This window comes from Tachyglossus aculeatus, chromosome X1 (assembly GCF_015852505.1).
Source record: "Tachyglossus aculeatus isolate mTacAcu1 chromosome X1, mTacAcu1.pri, whole genome shotgun sequence".
Lineage (NCBI taxonomy): Eukaryota > Metazoa > Chordata > Mammalia > Monotremata > Tachyglossidae > Tachyglossus > Tachyglossus aculeatus.
This window is the reverse complement of record NC_052101.1, coordinates 112,519,494-112,537,874: the sequence shown is the minus strand read 5'-3', so window position 1 is coordinate 112,537,874 and position 18,381 is coordinate 112,519,494. Positions and strand designations below refer to the sequence as shown.

General features: G+C 49.8%; 1 protein-coding gene and 1 non-coding gene across 7 annotated transcripts in view; both read right to left on the bottom strand.

Annotated features, from left to right (window-relative positions):
- Positions 1 to 17,131, bottom strand: part of WDR18 (WD repeat domain 18) — a 37,782-nt gene extending 20,651 nt beyond the window's left edge. For all 6 annotated transcript variants that reach the window (XR_005457360.1, XM_038773044.1, XM_038773045.1 and 3 more), the window contains exons 1-4: positions 16,920 to 17,131; positions 15,527 to 15,637; positions 1,294 to 1,427; positions 1,042 to 1,183 (exon numbers count right to left, since the gene is read on the bottom strand). Coding sequence is in view for 5 of the 6 variants with exons in the window: in XM_038773044.1 (XP_038628972.1) it covers positions 1,042 to 1,183; positions 1,294 to 1,427; positions 15,527 to 15,637; positions 16,920 to 17,129 (597 nt within the window). In the remaining variant the exon portion in view is untranslated. The remainder of the gene's footprint in view (positions 1 to 1,041; positions 1,184 to 1,293; positions 1,428 to 15,526; positions 15,638 to 16,919) is intronic.
- LOC119920082 lies at positions 2,352 to 2,489 on the bottom strand. Its single transcript, XR_005447849.1, has one exon. It is a non-coding gene; the product is annotated as a small nucleolar RNA SNORA7 (small nucleolar RNA).
- Positions 17,132 to 18,381: the final 1,250 nt, after the last annotated feature.

The following is an 18,381-nucleotide window of genomic DNA, read 5'->3' as shown; positions in this document are numbered from 1 at the left end:
TGTTGTCTGTCTCCCTCTTCTAGACTGTGAGCCCATTATTGGGTAGGGACCATCTCTATGTTACCGACTTGTACTTTCCAAGCGCTTAGTACAGTGCTCTGCACACAGATAAATATGATTGAATGAATGAATGAATCACTTACTATGTGTCAAGTGCTGTTCTAAGTGCCCGGGTAGATACAAGGCAATCAAGTTGGACACAGTCCCTTGAACCACAGGGGGCTCACAGTCTAAGTAGGGGGGAGAACTGGTACGGGATCTCCATTTTACAGTTGAGGAAACTGAAGCCTAGAGAGGTTAAGTGACTTTTTTATGGTACTTATTACACACTTAAAATGTGCCAGGTACTGTAGTAAGCGCAAATAAGGGGGTCACCCCAACTCTTAAGCAAGCTTTCACCCCGCTAATTATATGCCTCAAAAGCTGAGTCCCACGACCCTGGCTTTAGCTGTTGCACAACAGTCACGTCCCTTCTTCTCTTCAAATCTTTCGCTAAGCCCAGCCCAGGCTGGATGGATTCTTCACAGAGATCCCTTCTGAAATGTTAGCCGAACGGCTGTCTCAGGATTCCCACCCTACCGCCTGGGGTGAAATGCCCCATGGGGACTTCCCTTAAATCTCTTCGCTACCCGCCCCCCACCCCCGCAAACCACCTTGCTGAAGGAATGGGAATCATTACTGCGAGGGCAGAAGAGAATCAGAGGCATGAGCCCCTCCTCCCAACCCTTCTTGAAAACAGCAGAAGCTGGAAAGTTGGGGGGCGGGGGGGGGGGGGGAGGGAAGGGAGGAATTAAAAATGGCCCGAAGCTGTTTTAGCTCCGAGAAGGCAAAAGGAGAAAGAAAAGCCCACTGGAACTGACGAGACAGCATAGATCGAGCAAAACCTAAGAGCCTGAACTGACTGCAAAGCATTCTCACAGCTCTGCTGCAGCCCGGCCCCCTCAGAGACCACAGTCACATTCATTCCGGGTCAGAGGTATGGTTGAAGGTTCTAGGGAGAGGCGGAGATGCCAGAAAGGTGGTTTAACAGTGGGGTCTGACCTTGACTGTCTGGTCCAGGGAGGCGGTGGCAGCCCGGGCCATGGGCCCCCCAAATCCACAGTGCAGGTCCGTGATAGGGAGAGCATGTCGGGACCAGACGTGGCGAGGTTCAGGACTTCGGGAATGCTCTGCCTGCAGGACACTGGGGAAGGGGGGGTGGGAGGAGTGGTCACCGAGGAAGAGAGAGAGGGCCGCCAGCAACTGGACCAGGACCTCTGGGAATATCCATCTGGGAGCATCTAGGGCTATTACCTATAAAGGCTCCACACCAATGCCAAGCAGTCTTTGCCGCCCGAGAGGATGTGGCTGCTGTCATCTGTGAACACCACGCACGTGACGTCTTGGTAATGTCGGTTCAGGATGGCCAGCAGTTTCCCCGTGGATACCTGGGAAGAAACCAGAGCTAGTCATCAGAGGGAGGGGACAGAGGTTGTCATCATCAATGGTATTTAGTCAGGGCTTACGAAGTGCAGAGCACTATACTGAGCACTTGGGAAGAGGGCAATACAACAGAGTTGGTAGACACAGTCCGTGGCCACAACAAACATGTAGTCTAGGGGATGATGATAATGATGATGCTGATGATGAGTCATGGGGGGGGGGGGGAACAGAGATGATAGGAAGGGAACCAGGGGGAGAGCTCTGCTCGCCTCCGCGCCCCCCCCCCCCCCCCCCAGCAGGTCAGTGAGCCACTGGGGGACGGACTAATCTTCTCCCCATTGCTCCAGCAACGCCCTAAGGGATGGCTCCGGCCCTTCCAGCTAGGAAGGTTCCCCAAGAACCAAGTGCTCCCTGAGAGAGAGTGCCCACCCAGTGTGGCACATAACAGAGGCATGGCCCAGCCCTTTTCTTCAGTCAAAGTGAAAAAACAACAGGCCCTTTCAAGAGAAGCAGCAGAACAAGTAAGTTCCCTGCATCAATGGGTAGTAGACTCAACCTGCTTAGCTTGTATCTACCCCAGTGCTTAGAAGAGTGCTTGACACAGAGTAAGCGCATAACAAACACCATCATTATTATTACTTGTCTTCATAACCCTTCATCTTTTTCTGGAGATTACCAAACTTTGTAGGCTCCCAAAGTCACTTTTAAGGGTAGAGCAGTTCCTGTCTTGTCTTACGCTGTCAAATTGTCTCCGTCCCATAGTGACTCAATGGATACGTCTCTCAGAACACCCCACTCTCCATCTGCAATCATTCCGGTAGTGTATCCATAGAGTTTTCTTGTACCATTGCCTTCTTCCGCGCAGTAAACTTGAGTCTGCGCCCTCGACTCTCTCCCATGCCACTGCTGCCCAGCACAGGTGAGTTTTGACTTGTAGCAGATCACCTTCCACTCGCTAGCCACTGCCCAAGCTAGGAATGGAATGGGTAGGCCTCTGCTTGACTCTCCCTCCCCTAGCTGAGACTGGGAGAGTACTGGAAACTCTCCAGGTGCGATCCCGAGAGGGGAAAGCAGTTCTATTAAACCTAATTTAAACGGGACAAGTTTGGAATAAAAATTATATTCACATTTTTCAGCTAAACCAAAACAAACGGACCACATGATTGCTTTCCGAAGCTATTGATTTTTTTTTAAAAAAAGGATAAAAGTGTTCAAAAATGATGACCCACAAGTCAACAGACAGAAGTCAACTGACAATAACCTGGCCTTTTCCATTCATCAGATGTAAGACATAGAGGATCACACCTGTATATATGTATATATGTTTGTTCGCATTTATTACTCTATTTACTCTTGGACACATGTCCAAGACTGAACTCCTTGCCTTCCCTCCCAAACCCTGCCCTCTCCCTGAATTTCCCATCTCTGTTGACGGCACTACCATCCTTCCCGTCTCACAAACCCGCAACCTTGGTGTCATCCTCGACTCCGCTCTCACCCCTCACATCCAAGCCGTCACCAAAACCTACCAGTCTCAGCTCCACAACATTGCCAAGATCCGCCCTTTCCTCTCCATCCAAACCGCTACCCTGCTCGTTCAAGCTCTCATCCTATCCCGTCTGTACTACTGCATCAGTCTTCTCTCTGATCTCCCATCCTCGTGTCTCTCCCCACTTCAATCCATACTTCATGCTGCTGCCCGGATTGTCTTTGTCCAGAAATGCTCTGGGCATGTTACTCCCCTCCTCAAAAATCTCCAGTGGCTACCAATCAATCGGCGCATCAGGCAGAAACTCCTCACCCTGGGCTTCAAGGCTGTCCATCACCTCGCCCCCTCCTATCTCACCTCCCTTCTCTCCTTCTACAGCCCAGCCCGCACCCTCCGCTCCTCTGCCGCTAATCTCCTCACCGTGCCTCGTTCTTGCCTGTCCCGCCATCGTGCCCCGGCCCACGTCCTCCCCCGGGCCTGGAACGCCCTCCCTCTGCCCATCTGCCAAGCTAGCCCTCTTCCTCCCTTCAAGGCCCTACTGAGAGCTCATCTCCTCCAGGAGGCCTTCCCAGACTGAGCCCCTTCCTTCCTCTCCCCCTCGTCCCCCTCTCCAACCCCCCCATCTTACCTCCTTCCCTTCCCCACAGCACCTGTATATGTTTGTACATATTTATTACTCTATTTATTTATTTATTTATTTTGCTTGTGCCTATCTATTTATTTTATTTTGTTAGTATGTTTGGTTTTGTTCTCTGTCTCCCCCTTCTAGACTGTGAGCCCACTGGGGTAGGAACTGCCTCTATATGTTGCCAGCTTGTACTTCCCAAGTGCTTAGTACAGTGCTCTGCACACAGTAAGCGCTCAATAAATACGATTGATTGATTGATTGATCGAGGAGATTTACAGTTTCTTTAAGCCAAATACAGGGAATTTTTTCCCGGCTCTTTTTGAAAGGGTGAATGCTGCCCTCTAGTGGCAACAGCTTGCGACTATACAAGCATTGTAGGAAAATACTTTTTCAAGAGATGGATTGTCAATCAAGCTTTTTTTTTTTAAAAAAAAAATGGGATTTGTTAAGCACTATGTGCCAGGCACTGTGCTAAGCACTGGGGTAGGTGCAGAATAATCAGGTTGGACACTGTCAGTGTCTCACACAGGGCTCACTGTCTAAGTCAGAGACAGGAATGAACAAATGAATGCATTTAATCTCCATTTCATAAAGTACCTGAGGCATAGAGAAGTTAAATGACCTGCCCAATATCACACAGTTGACAAGTGGTGGAGCCTGGATTAGAATCCAGGTCCTCTGACTCCTAGGCCTGTGCTCTAGCCCCACTGCTCGCCAATTAATGGCATTTATTGAATGCTTCCTGTATGCAGAGCAAGGTACTAAGCACTTGGGAGAATATAATACAATCGGTAGACATGATCCCTGCCCTCAGGGAACTTCCAATCTAGTCAGGGAGATGGAAATTAAAATAAATTACAGGTAGCGGAGATGGCAGAGTATACGAATATGTACATAAGAGCTGAGGGTGGGGTGAATATCAAGTGTTTAAAGGGTACAGATCCACATGCATGTGACACAGAAGGGAGGGTGAGTAGGAGAAATGAGGGTTTAGCTGTGGTAGACCTCTTGGAGGAGATGTGATTTTAGGAGAGCTTTGAAGGTGGGGAGAGAGGTGGTCTGTTGGATATGAAGGGGGAGGAAGCTCTGGCCAGAGGGAGAACGTGGGCAAGGGGCGAGAGGCAAGATGGAAGAGATCGAGGTACAGGGAGCAAGACTGGCATTAGAGGAGCCAAGTGTGCAGGCTGGGCTGTAGTACAAAATCAGTGAGGTAAGAAAGGAGGGGGAGAGCTGAATGAACGATGATGATGAGTGGAGCAATATACTAGGTGCTTGGGAACTACTACTCTCCCCAGGTTATATCCCTCAAACTTGCTCTGGTCCTTTCAAGCCACTGAAGCACTTTTGTCCTCACAACCTCCCAGAACAATCAATCAATCAATGGAATTTATTGAGCACTTCCTATGTGCAGAGCACTATACTAAGCACTTGGGAGAGCATAATAAAATAGAGTTGGTAGATAACCCCTGCCCACAAGGAGCTTTCAGTCGAAAAGGGGAGATGGACATTAAAATAAATTACAGATGGGAAAACAACAGTGTGAAGATTTTTTAAATTTTACTTATTTCTTTATGGTCTTAAGATTTTTTAATTTTACTTATTTCTTTATGGTATTTGTTAAACGCTTACTAGGCACCAGGCACTGTTCTAAGAAGTGCTGGAGTAGACAGAAAGTAATCAGGCTGGACGCAGTCCGTGTCCCATGTGGAGCTCACAGTCTTAACACCCATTTTACAGATAAGGTAACTGAGGCACAGAGTAGTGACTTGCCCATGGTCATACAGCAGACAAGCAGGCAGAGTAGGGATTAGAAACCAGGTCCTTCTGGCTTCCTTCTGGCTCCCAGGCCCGTGCCCTACCCACTAGGGCACACTGCTTCTCAGGATGTGTCCAAAAGGCTGAGGGTGGGGTGAATATCACATGCTTGAGGGGGACAGATTCAAGTGCACAGGCGATGCAGAGGGGAGGCTGGGTAAGGGAAATGAGGGCTTAGTCGGGGAAGGCTCCTTGGAGGAGGTATGATTTTAATAAAGCTTTGAAGGTGGGGAGAGTGGTGGTCTGTCGGATACAAGGTTGGGGGAGGGGACTCCAGGCCAGAGGGAGGATGTGAGTGATCTGCGGCAAGACGGACAAGATCGAGGTGCAGTGAGTAGGTAGGCATTGGAGAAGCGAAGCGTGCGGGCTGGGCTGTAAGAGGAAATCAGGGAGGTGAGGTAGGTGGGGAAAGAGCTGATTGAGAACCTTAAAGCTGATGGCAAGGAATTTGATGCGGAGCACTTACGTACCCATCCTATACACTATGCACTAACTTGGGTACCAATTCCCCTTTCCTCCTTCCTGTCGGTAATGATTTTACTGCTTGTGTGCCCTGTAAGCTCCGCAATGGCAGGGATCGTACCTCCTAACTCTGCCGAAGCCTCCCAATTAATCAAGCACTCAGTATGCACTGAACACTTTGTGCAGAGCACTGTACTAACCCAGCACTTCGGTGAAATTCATCTGAGTGCACGTTGACTGAAATGGTCAGTTTGGGACCCCAAAGTGCCACTGTGCACACTGTGCACCCAGAAAGGCTGTGTTGCCATGTCTGATGCGCGGAGTGCCTGGTGCTGTTTTTGCTCTTACTTCCTTGTCTCTTGTTGCTTACAAAACTTTTGCACCAAAAGAGCTGCTGTTTTCTTGACTGCGGCATGCCATGCTGGCCTATCTTTGGTAAGGGACTCCCAGTTTTCAGTAGGATTGTCTGAGGCTTTGTTTTACTGTGTTCTTAAACTGTTTCCTCTGCCTTCCTTGCTTTTGGTTTCCCTATTTCAGCTCTCCATAAGTGGTTGTGGGGTATCCTGCTGTCACTGCTAAAAGACTGACTTTGTGCCACAACTTCATTATCTGTGAACCCGTCTCGTCAACTGACACTGACTATAGCCCTGAAGTGGTAAGGCCTGGCTCTCACAAGTAAATCCTCCTCATCAAGTCAACAGTATTCACTGAGCAGCTACTGTGCTCGGAAGAATACTACAGAATTAGTAGACATGATCCCTGCCCTCAGGGAGCTTACAATCTAGCAGGGGAGACAGATCTAAAATCATTTAGGTAGGAGGAAGAAGGAAAAGGATACATATGAGTTTGCACTTTAGTGATAGGGCATGTAAGGTGCTGGACTGTTACAGGAGGTTTTTTAGTACCACAGAAGCGCTGGAGGGGCAGTAAGGGTATATTAGAAATGAATCAGGGAATGCTTCCTGGACGTGTGATTTCAGAAGGGCTTAGAGAATGGCATGGGGAAGGTCCAGAGTATAAGCAAGAGGATGATAGTTGGGGAGAGAGAATGAGGCATGGTGAATAAGGGGTTAGCTTAAGAGAAACCAAGAGTGTGAGCTGTGCAGCATAATGGGAGAAGAGAAGGGATCAGTAAGAGGGAGAAAGTTAATCTAATGCTTTAACGCCAATGATATGTGCAGAACGTTGCTTTATACAAAATGCTCCAGGCAGCAGAGTCAAGTATGGACTGGAGCAGAGAGAGACCGAAAGCAGGAAGATCAGGGAGGCGGCTGATGCAGTAGTCCAACTGGGCTATGACAAGGGCCTGGACCAGCACAGAGGTCGTTTGGGTGGGGAGGTAAGGGTGGATCTGAGAAATGTTGTGGAGACTAAACCAATAAGATTTGCTAAGACGACAATGTGGGCTTTGAAAGACAGGGAGGAGTCCAGATCTTGCCACGCTTATGAGCTTCAGGGATAAGAAGGATGGGGTGGTGGTGTCAACAGTGATGGGAATGTTGGGGGGCTGGTGCGAGGATTTGGGAGGGAAAACGATGAGTTCAGTTTTAGACATACTGAACTTGAGATGTCCGAGGGTCATCCACGTGGAGCTATCCAACTGGGGGCAGGAGTGTAGAGAGAGTGTACAGGAGAGAGGTAGATTTGGGAGAGGTGGTGGTCCAAGCCCCGGGAGCGGATCAGCTTCCCAAGGGAGTGTAAAGTGACAAGAACGTGACTGGCAGGGATGAGAGTTGAGAGAGGGAGAGCAGCGCTGTGCAAACTGATTCCTCCGCACAGGCCTTTGGGCCGGAAGATTCACCACCCAAGGCAACCTCACACTTGTGTGGTAGTGGCCCTGGAAAAAGCAAGGTCCGGTCCACTTTCAGGGGATGCCAGTCTCGTTTTGGGCCTGGGGCCAAATCAGTTACCCTGATTAGGTTGGCCCTTGGCTCAAAGTCATGGGGTAGAAAGGATGTTTAAGGGAGAGGTGCAAAAGTACCAGAGGGACACAGAACCTGGCTCTACTGGCAGGGGTAGTCTGTCCCTTTTATGGGAAGAGGGGGAGGGAGTGTTGGGGGTGGGAGGGAGAGAGGGAGAGAGAGAGGGAGAGAGGGAGGGAGAGAGGGAGGGAGGGAGAGGGAGAGAGAGAGAGGGAGAGAGAGAGAGAGGGGGAGAGAGAGAGAGAGAGAGAGAGAGAACACACACATATATTCTCTACCCCAATTCTGGTCAACAGACCCATTTTTAAACATTCAGCTAAAAGCTATTTCAATATTTCAAAGCTCCTCACTGAGCACTCATTTCTAGTGAGACTTTAAAGAATTAACGTTTAAATTTCTCTCTAACAGGGTACAGTAATCTAGGAGAGGCCTTCTTGCTCAGGGTCGCAATGGGTGAACAACAAGGAAGTCAGCAAACAAACAAAAACTCCTCACCATTGGCTTTAAAGCTCTGTCACCTTGCCCCCTCCTACCTCACCTTGCTACTCTCCTACTACAACCCAGGCCATTGACTTCCCCCCTCTAACGCTAACCTTCTCACTGTACCTTGAGCTCATCTATCTCGCCTCCCATCTCTCGCCCATGTCCTACCTCTGGCCTGGAACACTCTCCCTCCTTGTATCCAACAGACAGCGACTCTCTGCCTTCGTAGCCTTATTGAAGGCACATCGCCTAAAAGAGGCCTTCTCTAAGCCCTCCTTTCCTCTTCTCCATCTCCCTTCTGCGTGGCCCTGACTGGCTCCCTTCATTCATCTCCCAACTCCACAGCACTTATGTACATATCTGTAATTATTTATATTAATGTCTGTCTCCCCTCTCTAGGCTGTAAGCTCGTTGTGGGCAGGGTATGTGTCATTTATTCTTTAGAGAAGCAGCGTGGCTCAGTGGAAAGAGCCTGGGCTTTCGAGTCAGGGGTCATGGGTTCGAATCCCAGCTCTGCCAATTGTCAGCTGTGTGACTTTGGGCAAGTCACTTAACTTCTCTGGGCCTCAGTTCCTTCATCTGTAAAATGGGGATTAAGACTGTGAGTCCCCCATGGGACAAACTGATCTCCTTGTAACCTCCCCAGCGCTTAGAACAATGCTTTGCACATAGTAAGTGCTTAATAAATGCCATTATTATTGTTGCATTGTACTCTCTCAAGTGCTTAGTACAGTGTTCTGCACACAGTAAGTGCTCAATAAATACAATTGAATGAATGAATTCTGTTGACCAGGTTAAGTGGGGAGTTTCATCCACCGAGAACCTTAAATGCAAGACAAACTCTCCAGGACACTTTAATTCCAACACACAGCCAAAAGCCAAGATGGCAGGTTCTATCGATTTATTACCAGCCCAGATTTTGGGTTCAACCTACGGGATTTATAAAATGCACACACATAGGTTTGGAAGAAGAGTAGTGTGGAGCATAGGCTTGGGAGTCAGAGGATCTGGGCTTTTTTTTAATGGTATTTGTGCTTACTGTGTGTCATACACTGTTCTAAGCATGACCTAAATACCTTGTAATAATAATAATTATGGTATTTGTTAAGCACTTACTATGTGCCAGGCACTGTACTAGGCGCTGGGGTGGATACAAGCAAATCAGGTTGGACACAGTCCTTTGTCCTACGTGGGGGCTCGCAGTCTCAATCCCCATTTTAAAGATGAGGCAACTGAGGCACAGAGAGGTGAAGCGGCTTGCCCAAGGTCACACAACAGACAAGTGGCGGAGCTGGGATTAGAACCCAAGACCTTTTGACTCCTAGGCCCTACCCCAGTGCTTAGAACAGTGCTTGACATATAGTAAGCACTTAACAAATGCCATAATAATAACAAAATGTTCAAACGACTCTAAGATTCTTTATTCTATAGCCTTTGCCCAGTCAGTTTACCCAACAATTACTCCTTCAAAAGCATGCTGTCCCTGTTCAGAAGGGCATAAAATGGTGATATGAGGCTTTCAACCGGGGTAGTCTCCAAACCTGAGACAGTATCAAATTTCTTAGACACCCAGACACGCATTTGGTCAAAAGGGAGAGAACTTCCAAAATACGATGCAAATGGACAGATACGGGTTTGCCCAAAGGAAAAATACAACTGAAATCCTATCTGCTCCCATTGTAAATCCATCAGTGGCATTTGAGCGCTTTACAGTGTGCACAGCACTGTATTAGGCACCTGGGAAAATACAAGACAAGGGCTCGTATACACGATCCCTACCCACAAGGAGTTTATAGCCTACTTTACCTTGGGAGAATGACGTTAAAATAGATTAGGGATAGGGGCAATAGTGTGTAAGAATATTTGTATGAGGATTGTGGGGCTGGGGTGATTATCAAGTGCTGAAGGGGCACACAGTCAAGTGCACAGTCAGCGTAGAGGGGAGGGTGGATAGGGAAATAAAGGGCTTAGTCTAGGAAGGTCTTGGAGGAAAATCCATCCATCTTTCTGAGCGCCTCACACCCCACCTCGCCTCCCTCTCTTCTCTACCCAGTCTTGATGATCAGATTACTGCTCTCAACTCTATCCTTTCTACTCAGCTAGACTCACTCGCTCCCCTTTCCCTTCGCCGCTCTCGTACCACTAACCCACAGCCCTGGATCACTGCCACTGTCCGCCTCCTTCGCTCTTATGCTCGAGCTGCCGAACGCTGCTGGCGAAAGTCTAAACACCATGCCAACCTCGTTCACTTCAAGTTTATCCTTTCCAGCCTTAACTCAGCCCTCTCCTCTGCCAGACAAAACTATTTCTCCTCCCTTACTGACACCCATGCCCATCATCCCCGCCAGCTCTTCCGTACATTCAACTCCCTTCTCAGGCCCCCGGTTCCTCCCCCTCCTCCTTCCCTCACCCCCAATGATCTGGCCTCCTACTTCATTAACAAAATTAAATCCATCAGGTCTGACCTCCCCAAAGTCACTCCCCCGCCTTCTCCAACCCCCCAGCTCTCAACACTCTCTGCTACTCTCCCATCCTTCCCAGCAGTATCCTCAGAGGAGCTCTCCTCCCTCCTCTCAAGTGCTACTCCGGCCACCTGTGCTTCTGACCCCATTCCCTCTCATCTTATGAAATCTCTCGCTCCGTCCCTTCTCCCCTCCTAAACTTCCATCTTCAACCGCTCACTCTCCACTGGTTCCTTCCCCTCTGCCTTCAAACATGCCCATGTCTCTCCCATCCTAAAAAAAACCCTCTCTTGACCCCACCTCACCTTCCAGTTATCGCCCCATAACCCTCCTACCACTCCTTTCCAAACTCCTTGAACGAGTTGTCTACACGCACTGCCTCGAATTCCTCAACACCAATTCTCTCCTCGACCCCTTCCAGTCTGGCTTCCGTCCCCTACATTCCACGGAATCTGCCCTGTCAAAGGTCACCAATGACCTCCTGCTTGCCAGATCCAACGGCTCATACTCTAACCTAATCCTCCTCGACCTCTCAGCTGCCTTCGACACTGTGGACCACCCCCTTCTCCTCAACACGCTATCCAACCTTGGTTTCACAGACTCCGTCCTCTCCTGGTTCTCCTCTTATCTCTTTGGTCGTTCATTCTCAATCTCTTTTGCAGGCTCCTCCTCCCCCTCCCCTCCCCTTACTGTGGGGGTTCCCCAAGGTTCAGTGCTTGGTCCGCTTCTGTTCTCGATCTACACTCACTCCTTTGGTGACCTCATTCGCTCCCACGGCTTCAACTATCATCTCTACGCTGATGACACCCAGATCTCCATCTCTGCCCCTGCTCTCTCTCCCTCCCTCCAGGCTCTCATCTCCTCCTGCCTTCAGGACATCTCCATCTGGATGTCTGCCCGCCACCTAAAGCTCAACATGTCCAAGACTGAACTCCTTGTCTTCCCTCCCAAACCCTGCCCTCTCCCTGACTTTCCCATCTCTGTTGACGGCACTACCATCCTTCCCGTCTCACAAGCCCGCAACCTTGGTGTCATCCTCGACTCCGCTCTCTCATTCACCCCTCACATCCAAGCCGTCACCAAAACCTGCCGGTCTCAGCTCCGCAACATTGCCAAGATCCGCCCTTTCCTCTCCATTCAAACCGCTACCCTGCTCATTCAAGCTCTCATCCTCTCCCGTCTGGACTACTGTATCAGCCTTCTCTCTGATCTCCCATCCTCGTGCCTCTCCCCACTTCAATCCATACTTCATGCTGCTGCCCAGATTGTCTATGTCCAGAAACGATCTGGGCATGTTACTCCCCTCCTCAAAAATCTCCAGTGGCTACCAATCAATCTACGCATCAGGCAGAAACTCCTCACCCTGGGCTTCAAGGCTGTCCATCACCTCACCCCCTCCTACCTCACCTCCCTTCTCTCCTTCTACAGTCCACCCCGCACCCTCCGCTCCTGCTGCTAATCTCCTCACCGTGCCTCGTTCTCGCCTGTCCCGCCATCGACCCCCGGCCCACGTCCTCCCCCAGGCCTGGAATGCCCTCCCTCTGCCCATCCACCAAGCTAGCTCTCTTCCTCCCTTCAAGGCGCTACTGAGAGCTCACCTCCTCCAGGAGGTCTTCCCAGACTGAGCCCCTTCCTTCCTCTCCCCCTCATCCCCCTCTCCATCCCCCCATCTTACCTCCTTCCCTTCCCCACAGCACCTGTATGCAAACATACGTATATATGTTTGTACATATTACTCTATTTATTTTACTTGTACATATCTATTCTATTTATTTTATTAGTATGTTTGGTTTTGTTCTGTCTCCCCCTTTTAGACTGTGAGCCCACTGTTGGGTAGGGACTGTCTCTATATGTTGCCAACTTGTACTTCCCAAGCACTTAGTACAGTGCTCTGCACACAGTAAGCGCTCAATAAATATGATTGATTGATTGATTGATTGAAAAGCGGTTTTAGGAGGGCTGAAGGTGGGGAGAGTGGTAGACTTTCAAATATGAAATGGGAGGAAGTTCCAGGCCCAAAGTAGAATGTGGGTAAGGGGTTGGTGACGAGAGATGACATAGAGGTACAGAGAATAGGGTGACATTAGAGGAGAAGGGTATGCTGGTTGTGTTGTAGTAAGAAATTAGTGAGGTGAGGCAGGAGGGGGCAAGGTACTTTAAAGCCAATGGTAAGGAGTCTCTGATGCAGGGGTGGATAGGCAACCAACCACTAGAGGTTTTTGCAGAGTGGGGAGATGTGGACTGAACAGATTTTTAGAAAAATGATTCAGGCAGCAGAGTGAAATATGGACTGCAGAAGGGAGAGACAGGAGGCAGGGAGGCCAGCAAGGAGGCTAAGGCAGTAGTTAAAGTAGGAAACAATGAGGGCTTGGATCAGTGTGGTAGCAGTTTTGATGGGTAGAAGAGAACTCATTCTAGATGTGGTGAAGGTAAAGCCCTGAGGATGTGTGGCGGACTGAATGTGTGGGTTGAATGAGAAATGAGTTGAAGACAATGCCAAGGTGAGACAAGAAGGAGGGTGGTGCTGTCTAGAGTTGGGAAAGTCATACGGAAGACGGGGTTTCGGTGGGAAGATGAGGAGTTCCGTTTTGGACCTGTTACGTTTGAGGTGCCAGCAGGACATCCAAGAAGAGATGTCCTGAAGGCAGGAGGAAATGTGAGGAGAGGTCAGGGTTGGAGAGGTACACTTGGGAATCATCCGAAACATGGTGGTTGAAGCCGTGGGACTGAATGAGATGGAGAATAGAAGGGAACCCTGAACTGAGCCTCGAGGGACCCCCACAGTTAGAGGGTGGGAGGCAGAGGAGGAATCTGCCAAAGAGAGTGAAAAGGAGCAGTTGAAGAGATAGGAGGAGAACCAGGAGAGGTCAGTGTTGGTGAAACCAAGTAGAAGGGGGAGGTTCACAGCGTCAAAAGCAGCAGAAAGGTGGAGGAGGACTGGGATGGAGTAGTGGCCATTGGATTTGGCAAGAAAAAAGTCACTGGTGACCTTAAAGAGGGCTGTTTCCACAGAGCGGGAGGAAGCCAGATTGCAGGGGTGTGGAAATGGGCTCCCAGACTAAGCCCCCTCTTTCCTCTCCCCCTCCCCATCCCCCCTGCCATACCTCCTTCCCCTCCCCACAGCACCTGTATATAAGTTTGTACAGATTTATTACTCTATTTTACTTGTACATATTTACTATTCTATTTATTTTGTTAATGATGTGCATCTAGCTTTACTTCTATTTATTCTGATGACTTGACACCGGTCCACATGTTTTGTTTTGTTGTCTGTCTCCCCCGTCTAGACTGTGAGCCCGTTGTTGGGTAAGGATCGTCTCCACATGTTGCCAACTTGTACTTCCCAAGCGCTTAGTACAGTGCTCTGCACACAGTAAGCGCTCAATAAATATGATTGAATGAATGAATGAAAGTTGGAGCAGTGGAAGTGGAGGCAGGGGATGCAGACAATTTGTTTGAGGAGTTTGGAGAGGAATGGTCGGAGGGAGATGGGGCCAAAACTGAGGGGTGCCACGGGACAGAGGAGGTTTGTTGTTTTTTTTAGGAACAGGGACACATGGACATGCTAGAAAGCAGTGTGGATGCTCAGTGAAGGAGAATCTGTGTGCATGTGCATCTAGTCTTATGGTCTGCACACAGTTGCCACTCAATTCAGTGCCTCTTACCACACTCAATGCCCACCTGCCTTTTCTGAGTCTAGCCTTGGCACTACTCCTTAATTCTCCCAATTTGGCACTCCGTCACCTTCCTCTGTCAGGGAAGGAGGGAGGAGGCAGCAGCAACACACTGCCCCATGCCCATTTAGCCTTGGCATGGGGACAACAAAGAGCCAAACACTGCCCCTGAAGCCATTAATACTCCCACTTCTTAATACTTAGGGCTCAATCTGAGGACCGGGCTTAGAAATGTGCTAATGCTTCTCAGTCTGATGGGAAGACACATAAACCAGGAATCAAGAGATCCATGTTTAGTCCTTGCTGGGGAGCCCTAGCTAAACCAATTATCAATAATATTAATGCTATTATCCATATTAAAGTGTTTTCTCAGTGCTTACTTTGTGCCAAGCACGCTACAGTATACACAGATCACGCACACAGTTCCTGTCCCGCCTAGGGCTCAAATCTAAGGAGAACAAGAATTGAATCCCCATTTTACAGATGGGGAAACTGAGGCAGAGAAGTTAAGTGTCTTGCCCGTGGTCACACAGCAGGCAAATGGCAGAGTTGGGATTAGAACCCAGGTCCGTGCCTTATCTACTAGGCCACTGGTGGTTGTTTCCCCACCAGTGCTATGCTGCATTACTTGGGCTTTGAGATACTGATGAGGATAGTAATAATTATGCTATTTGTTAAGCGCACACTATGTGCCAAGCACGGTGCTAAGTGCTGGGGTAGATACGTGATAATCAGGTCCCATGTGAGGCTACAGTTTAAGTAGGAGGGAGAACAGGTATTGAATCCCCATTTTGCAGATTTGGGAACAGAGTCACGGAGAAGTGAAATAGCTTGTCCGGCAGGTATGTGGCGGAGCCGGGATTAGAACCCAGGTTCTCTGACTCCCAGGACCGGGCTCTTTCTGTTAGGCCACACTAGTTTATGTCCTGAAGGAGAAATGAACTTCACGGCGAAACACAGCAGCTGGATGTGTTGGTGCAGTGTGTTAGGCCGATATCTGCCCGATACACTGAACATAACTCTGCTATTTAGAGTGAAAACATGGTGAGAAATACCAACATTAACGTTTAACATTATGGGGAAGACGGGCTAAGTGCTTGATGCAGACTCAAAGACCCAAATGGGGTCATGTCCCACGGACTAGGCCGGGACCATTGCGGATTTCTTACCTCCCACAGGTATATGCTCTCGGCGATGCCCGCCAGGATGTAGAGGCCGTTGGGAGATGTGGTCAAGCAGGTCACAAGCCCGGGGCACATGATCTTCTGCTGAAGTTGATCCTTTGGGAACACAGAACAAGCCCCATTGACATTTTACCACTTGGGAGATCCAAAAGGGGAGACAGATATGGGTGGGAGTGGGTCATAATTCAAGGGTGGGTGGGAATCAATCGTATTTATTGAGCGCTTACTGTGTGCAGAGCACTGTATTAAGCACTTGGGAAGTACAAGTTGGGAACATATAGAGACAGTCCCTACCCAACAGTGGGCTCACAGTCTAAAAGGAAACCAGGAGAGGATGCTGAGGGGCACGAGGGAGACCCCCGCATTCATTCATTCAATCGTATTTATTGAGCACTTACTGTGTGCAGAGCACTGTACTAAGCGCTTGGGAAGTACAAGTTGGCAACATATAGAGATGGTCCCTACCCAACAACGGGCTCACAGTCTAGAGGGCGCAGATTCCGGGATTCCGATGACTTGGGGCCCTCGGACAGGAAGCAGCTGCTGTGATGGACTAAGACGTGGAAAGAGCCCGGGCTTGGGAGTCAGAGGCCTCTGAGCCTCAGTTCCCTCATCTGCAAAATGGGGATTAAGACTGTGAGCCCCGAGTGGGACAACTTGATCACCTTATATCCCCCCCCCCAGCACTTAGAACGGTGCTCTGCACATAGTAAGCGCTTAACAAATGCCATCATTATTACTATCATTATTATTTATCGGCTGTGCGACTTTGGGCAAGTCACTTCACTGTGCCTCAGCTCCCTCATCGATAAAATGGGGATTAAGACTGGGAGCCCCACGTGGGACAACTTGGTCGCCTTGTATCCCCCCCAGCGCTTAGCACACAGTAAGCGCTTAACAAATACCATCATTATTACCATTATTATGGACTAAGAGGGGGAAAAGACTGGACGCCCAGTGGCCCCTCTCCCTCGAGGGTTGCCAACCCCATGAGCACGTGTTTTCCTTCCTCTCCCCAAAGGCTCCACGCCGCCTCCCCCGGGCAGCCCCGCACCTCCCCTCATCCCTCAAGAACCCCGCATCCCCGGCCCCCATCCTTTCTTCTCCTAAAACCCCCCCACCCGCCACAGGGTCTGCTTATTTTAATACGTTTTGTTCTCTGCCTAGACTGTGGGCCCGCTGTCGGGTAGGGGCCGTCTCTAGATGCAGCCAACTTGGACTTCCCCAGCGCTTGGCCCAGTGCTCTGCACACAGTGGGCGCTCAATAAATACGACTGAATGAATGAATGAGTGAATGGATGAGTGAATGAAATGCCCCCCCCCCCCCCACACACACACACGCGGGCTCGCTCCGCCCCGGCCCGGCGACCACGCGTACCTTCCGCTGCAGCTCCCAGGCGCTGATGTAGTTCTTGCCGAGCTGCGTGGACAGGAGGTACTCGCCATTGAGCAGCGCGAGGCCGTGGGGCCCGCTCTGGCCGCCCCGGTACGTTAGGAGGGTCGTCCCCGACTGCACCTCCCACACGGCGCAGTTCCACAGCATCCCCGCCGAGTCCGTGCAAACGGCCACCTCCAAGGGCGACGCCATTGTCTCCGTCCCTCCCTGCCCCCCCCCCACACCCGGCAAAAAAGGCCAGTAGGGGGGGCTAGACGGACCGTGTGGCCACGCAGCAGCACGTGACCCTACGTGATGACGACATGCGGAGCCCGCGCGCGAGGCCGTCCCTCCCTCAAATTGTCATTCATTCATTCATTCATTCAATCATTCATTCAGCGCTTACTGCGTGCAGAGCTGCAAGGCCCAAGCAGAAGTCACTTAAAACTCCTCTGTCTCCCTGCTGTTGCACTTGGGGCAATCAGTTGTTTGGCCCGTTTGGAAAATCACTGCTGAAATCAGTTATCCATCCTCTCAATCAATCAATCAATCAATCAATCGTATTTATTGAGCGCTTACTATGTGCAGAGCACTGTACTAAGCGCTTGGGAAGTACAAATTGGCAACACATAGAGACAGTCCCTACCCAACAGTGGGCTCACAGTCTAAAAGGGGGAGGCAGAGAACAAAACCAAACATACCAAAAAAAATAAAATAAATAGGATAGAAATGTACAAGTAAAATAAATAAATAAATAAATAAATAGAGTAATAAATATGTACAACCATATATACATATATACAGGTGCTGTGGGGAAGGGAAGGAGGTAAGATGGGGGGATGGAGAGGGGGACGAGGGGGAGAGGAAGGAAGGGGCTCAGTCTGGGAAGGCCTCCTGGAGGAGGTGAGCTCTCAGCAGGGCCTTGAAGGGAGGAAGAGAGCTAGCTTGGCGGAGGGGCAGAGGGAGGGCGTTCCAGGCCCGGGGGATGACGTGGGCCGGGGGGCGATGGCGGGACAGGCGAGAATGAGGTACAGTGAGGAGATTAGAAGTACTTCCCTCCACCTCTCAAGAGGTGGAGGGGGAGACGGGACAACACCAGAATGGGGCAGTCTGAGGCGGCCAGGCTCATAATCATCTCATAATAATAATCTCATAAACTCATAATAAATAAATTTATTTATTTTACTTGTACATATCTAGTCTATTTCTTTTATTTTGTTAATGTGTTTGGTTTTGTTGTCTTTGTTGTTTTTGTTTGCCCAAGCTAGCTCTCTTCCTCCCTTCAAGGCCCTGCTGAGAGCTCACCTCCTCCAGGAGGCCTTCCCACACTGAGCCCCTTCCTTCCTCTCCCCCTCGTCCCCCTCTCCATCCCACCCATCTTACCTCCTTCCCTTCCCCACAGCACCTGTATATATGTATATATGTCTGTACATATTTATTTTATTTTGTTAGTATGTTTGGTTTT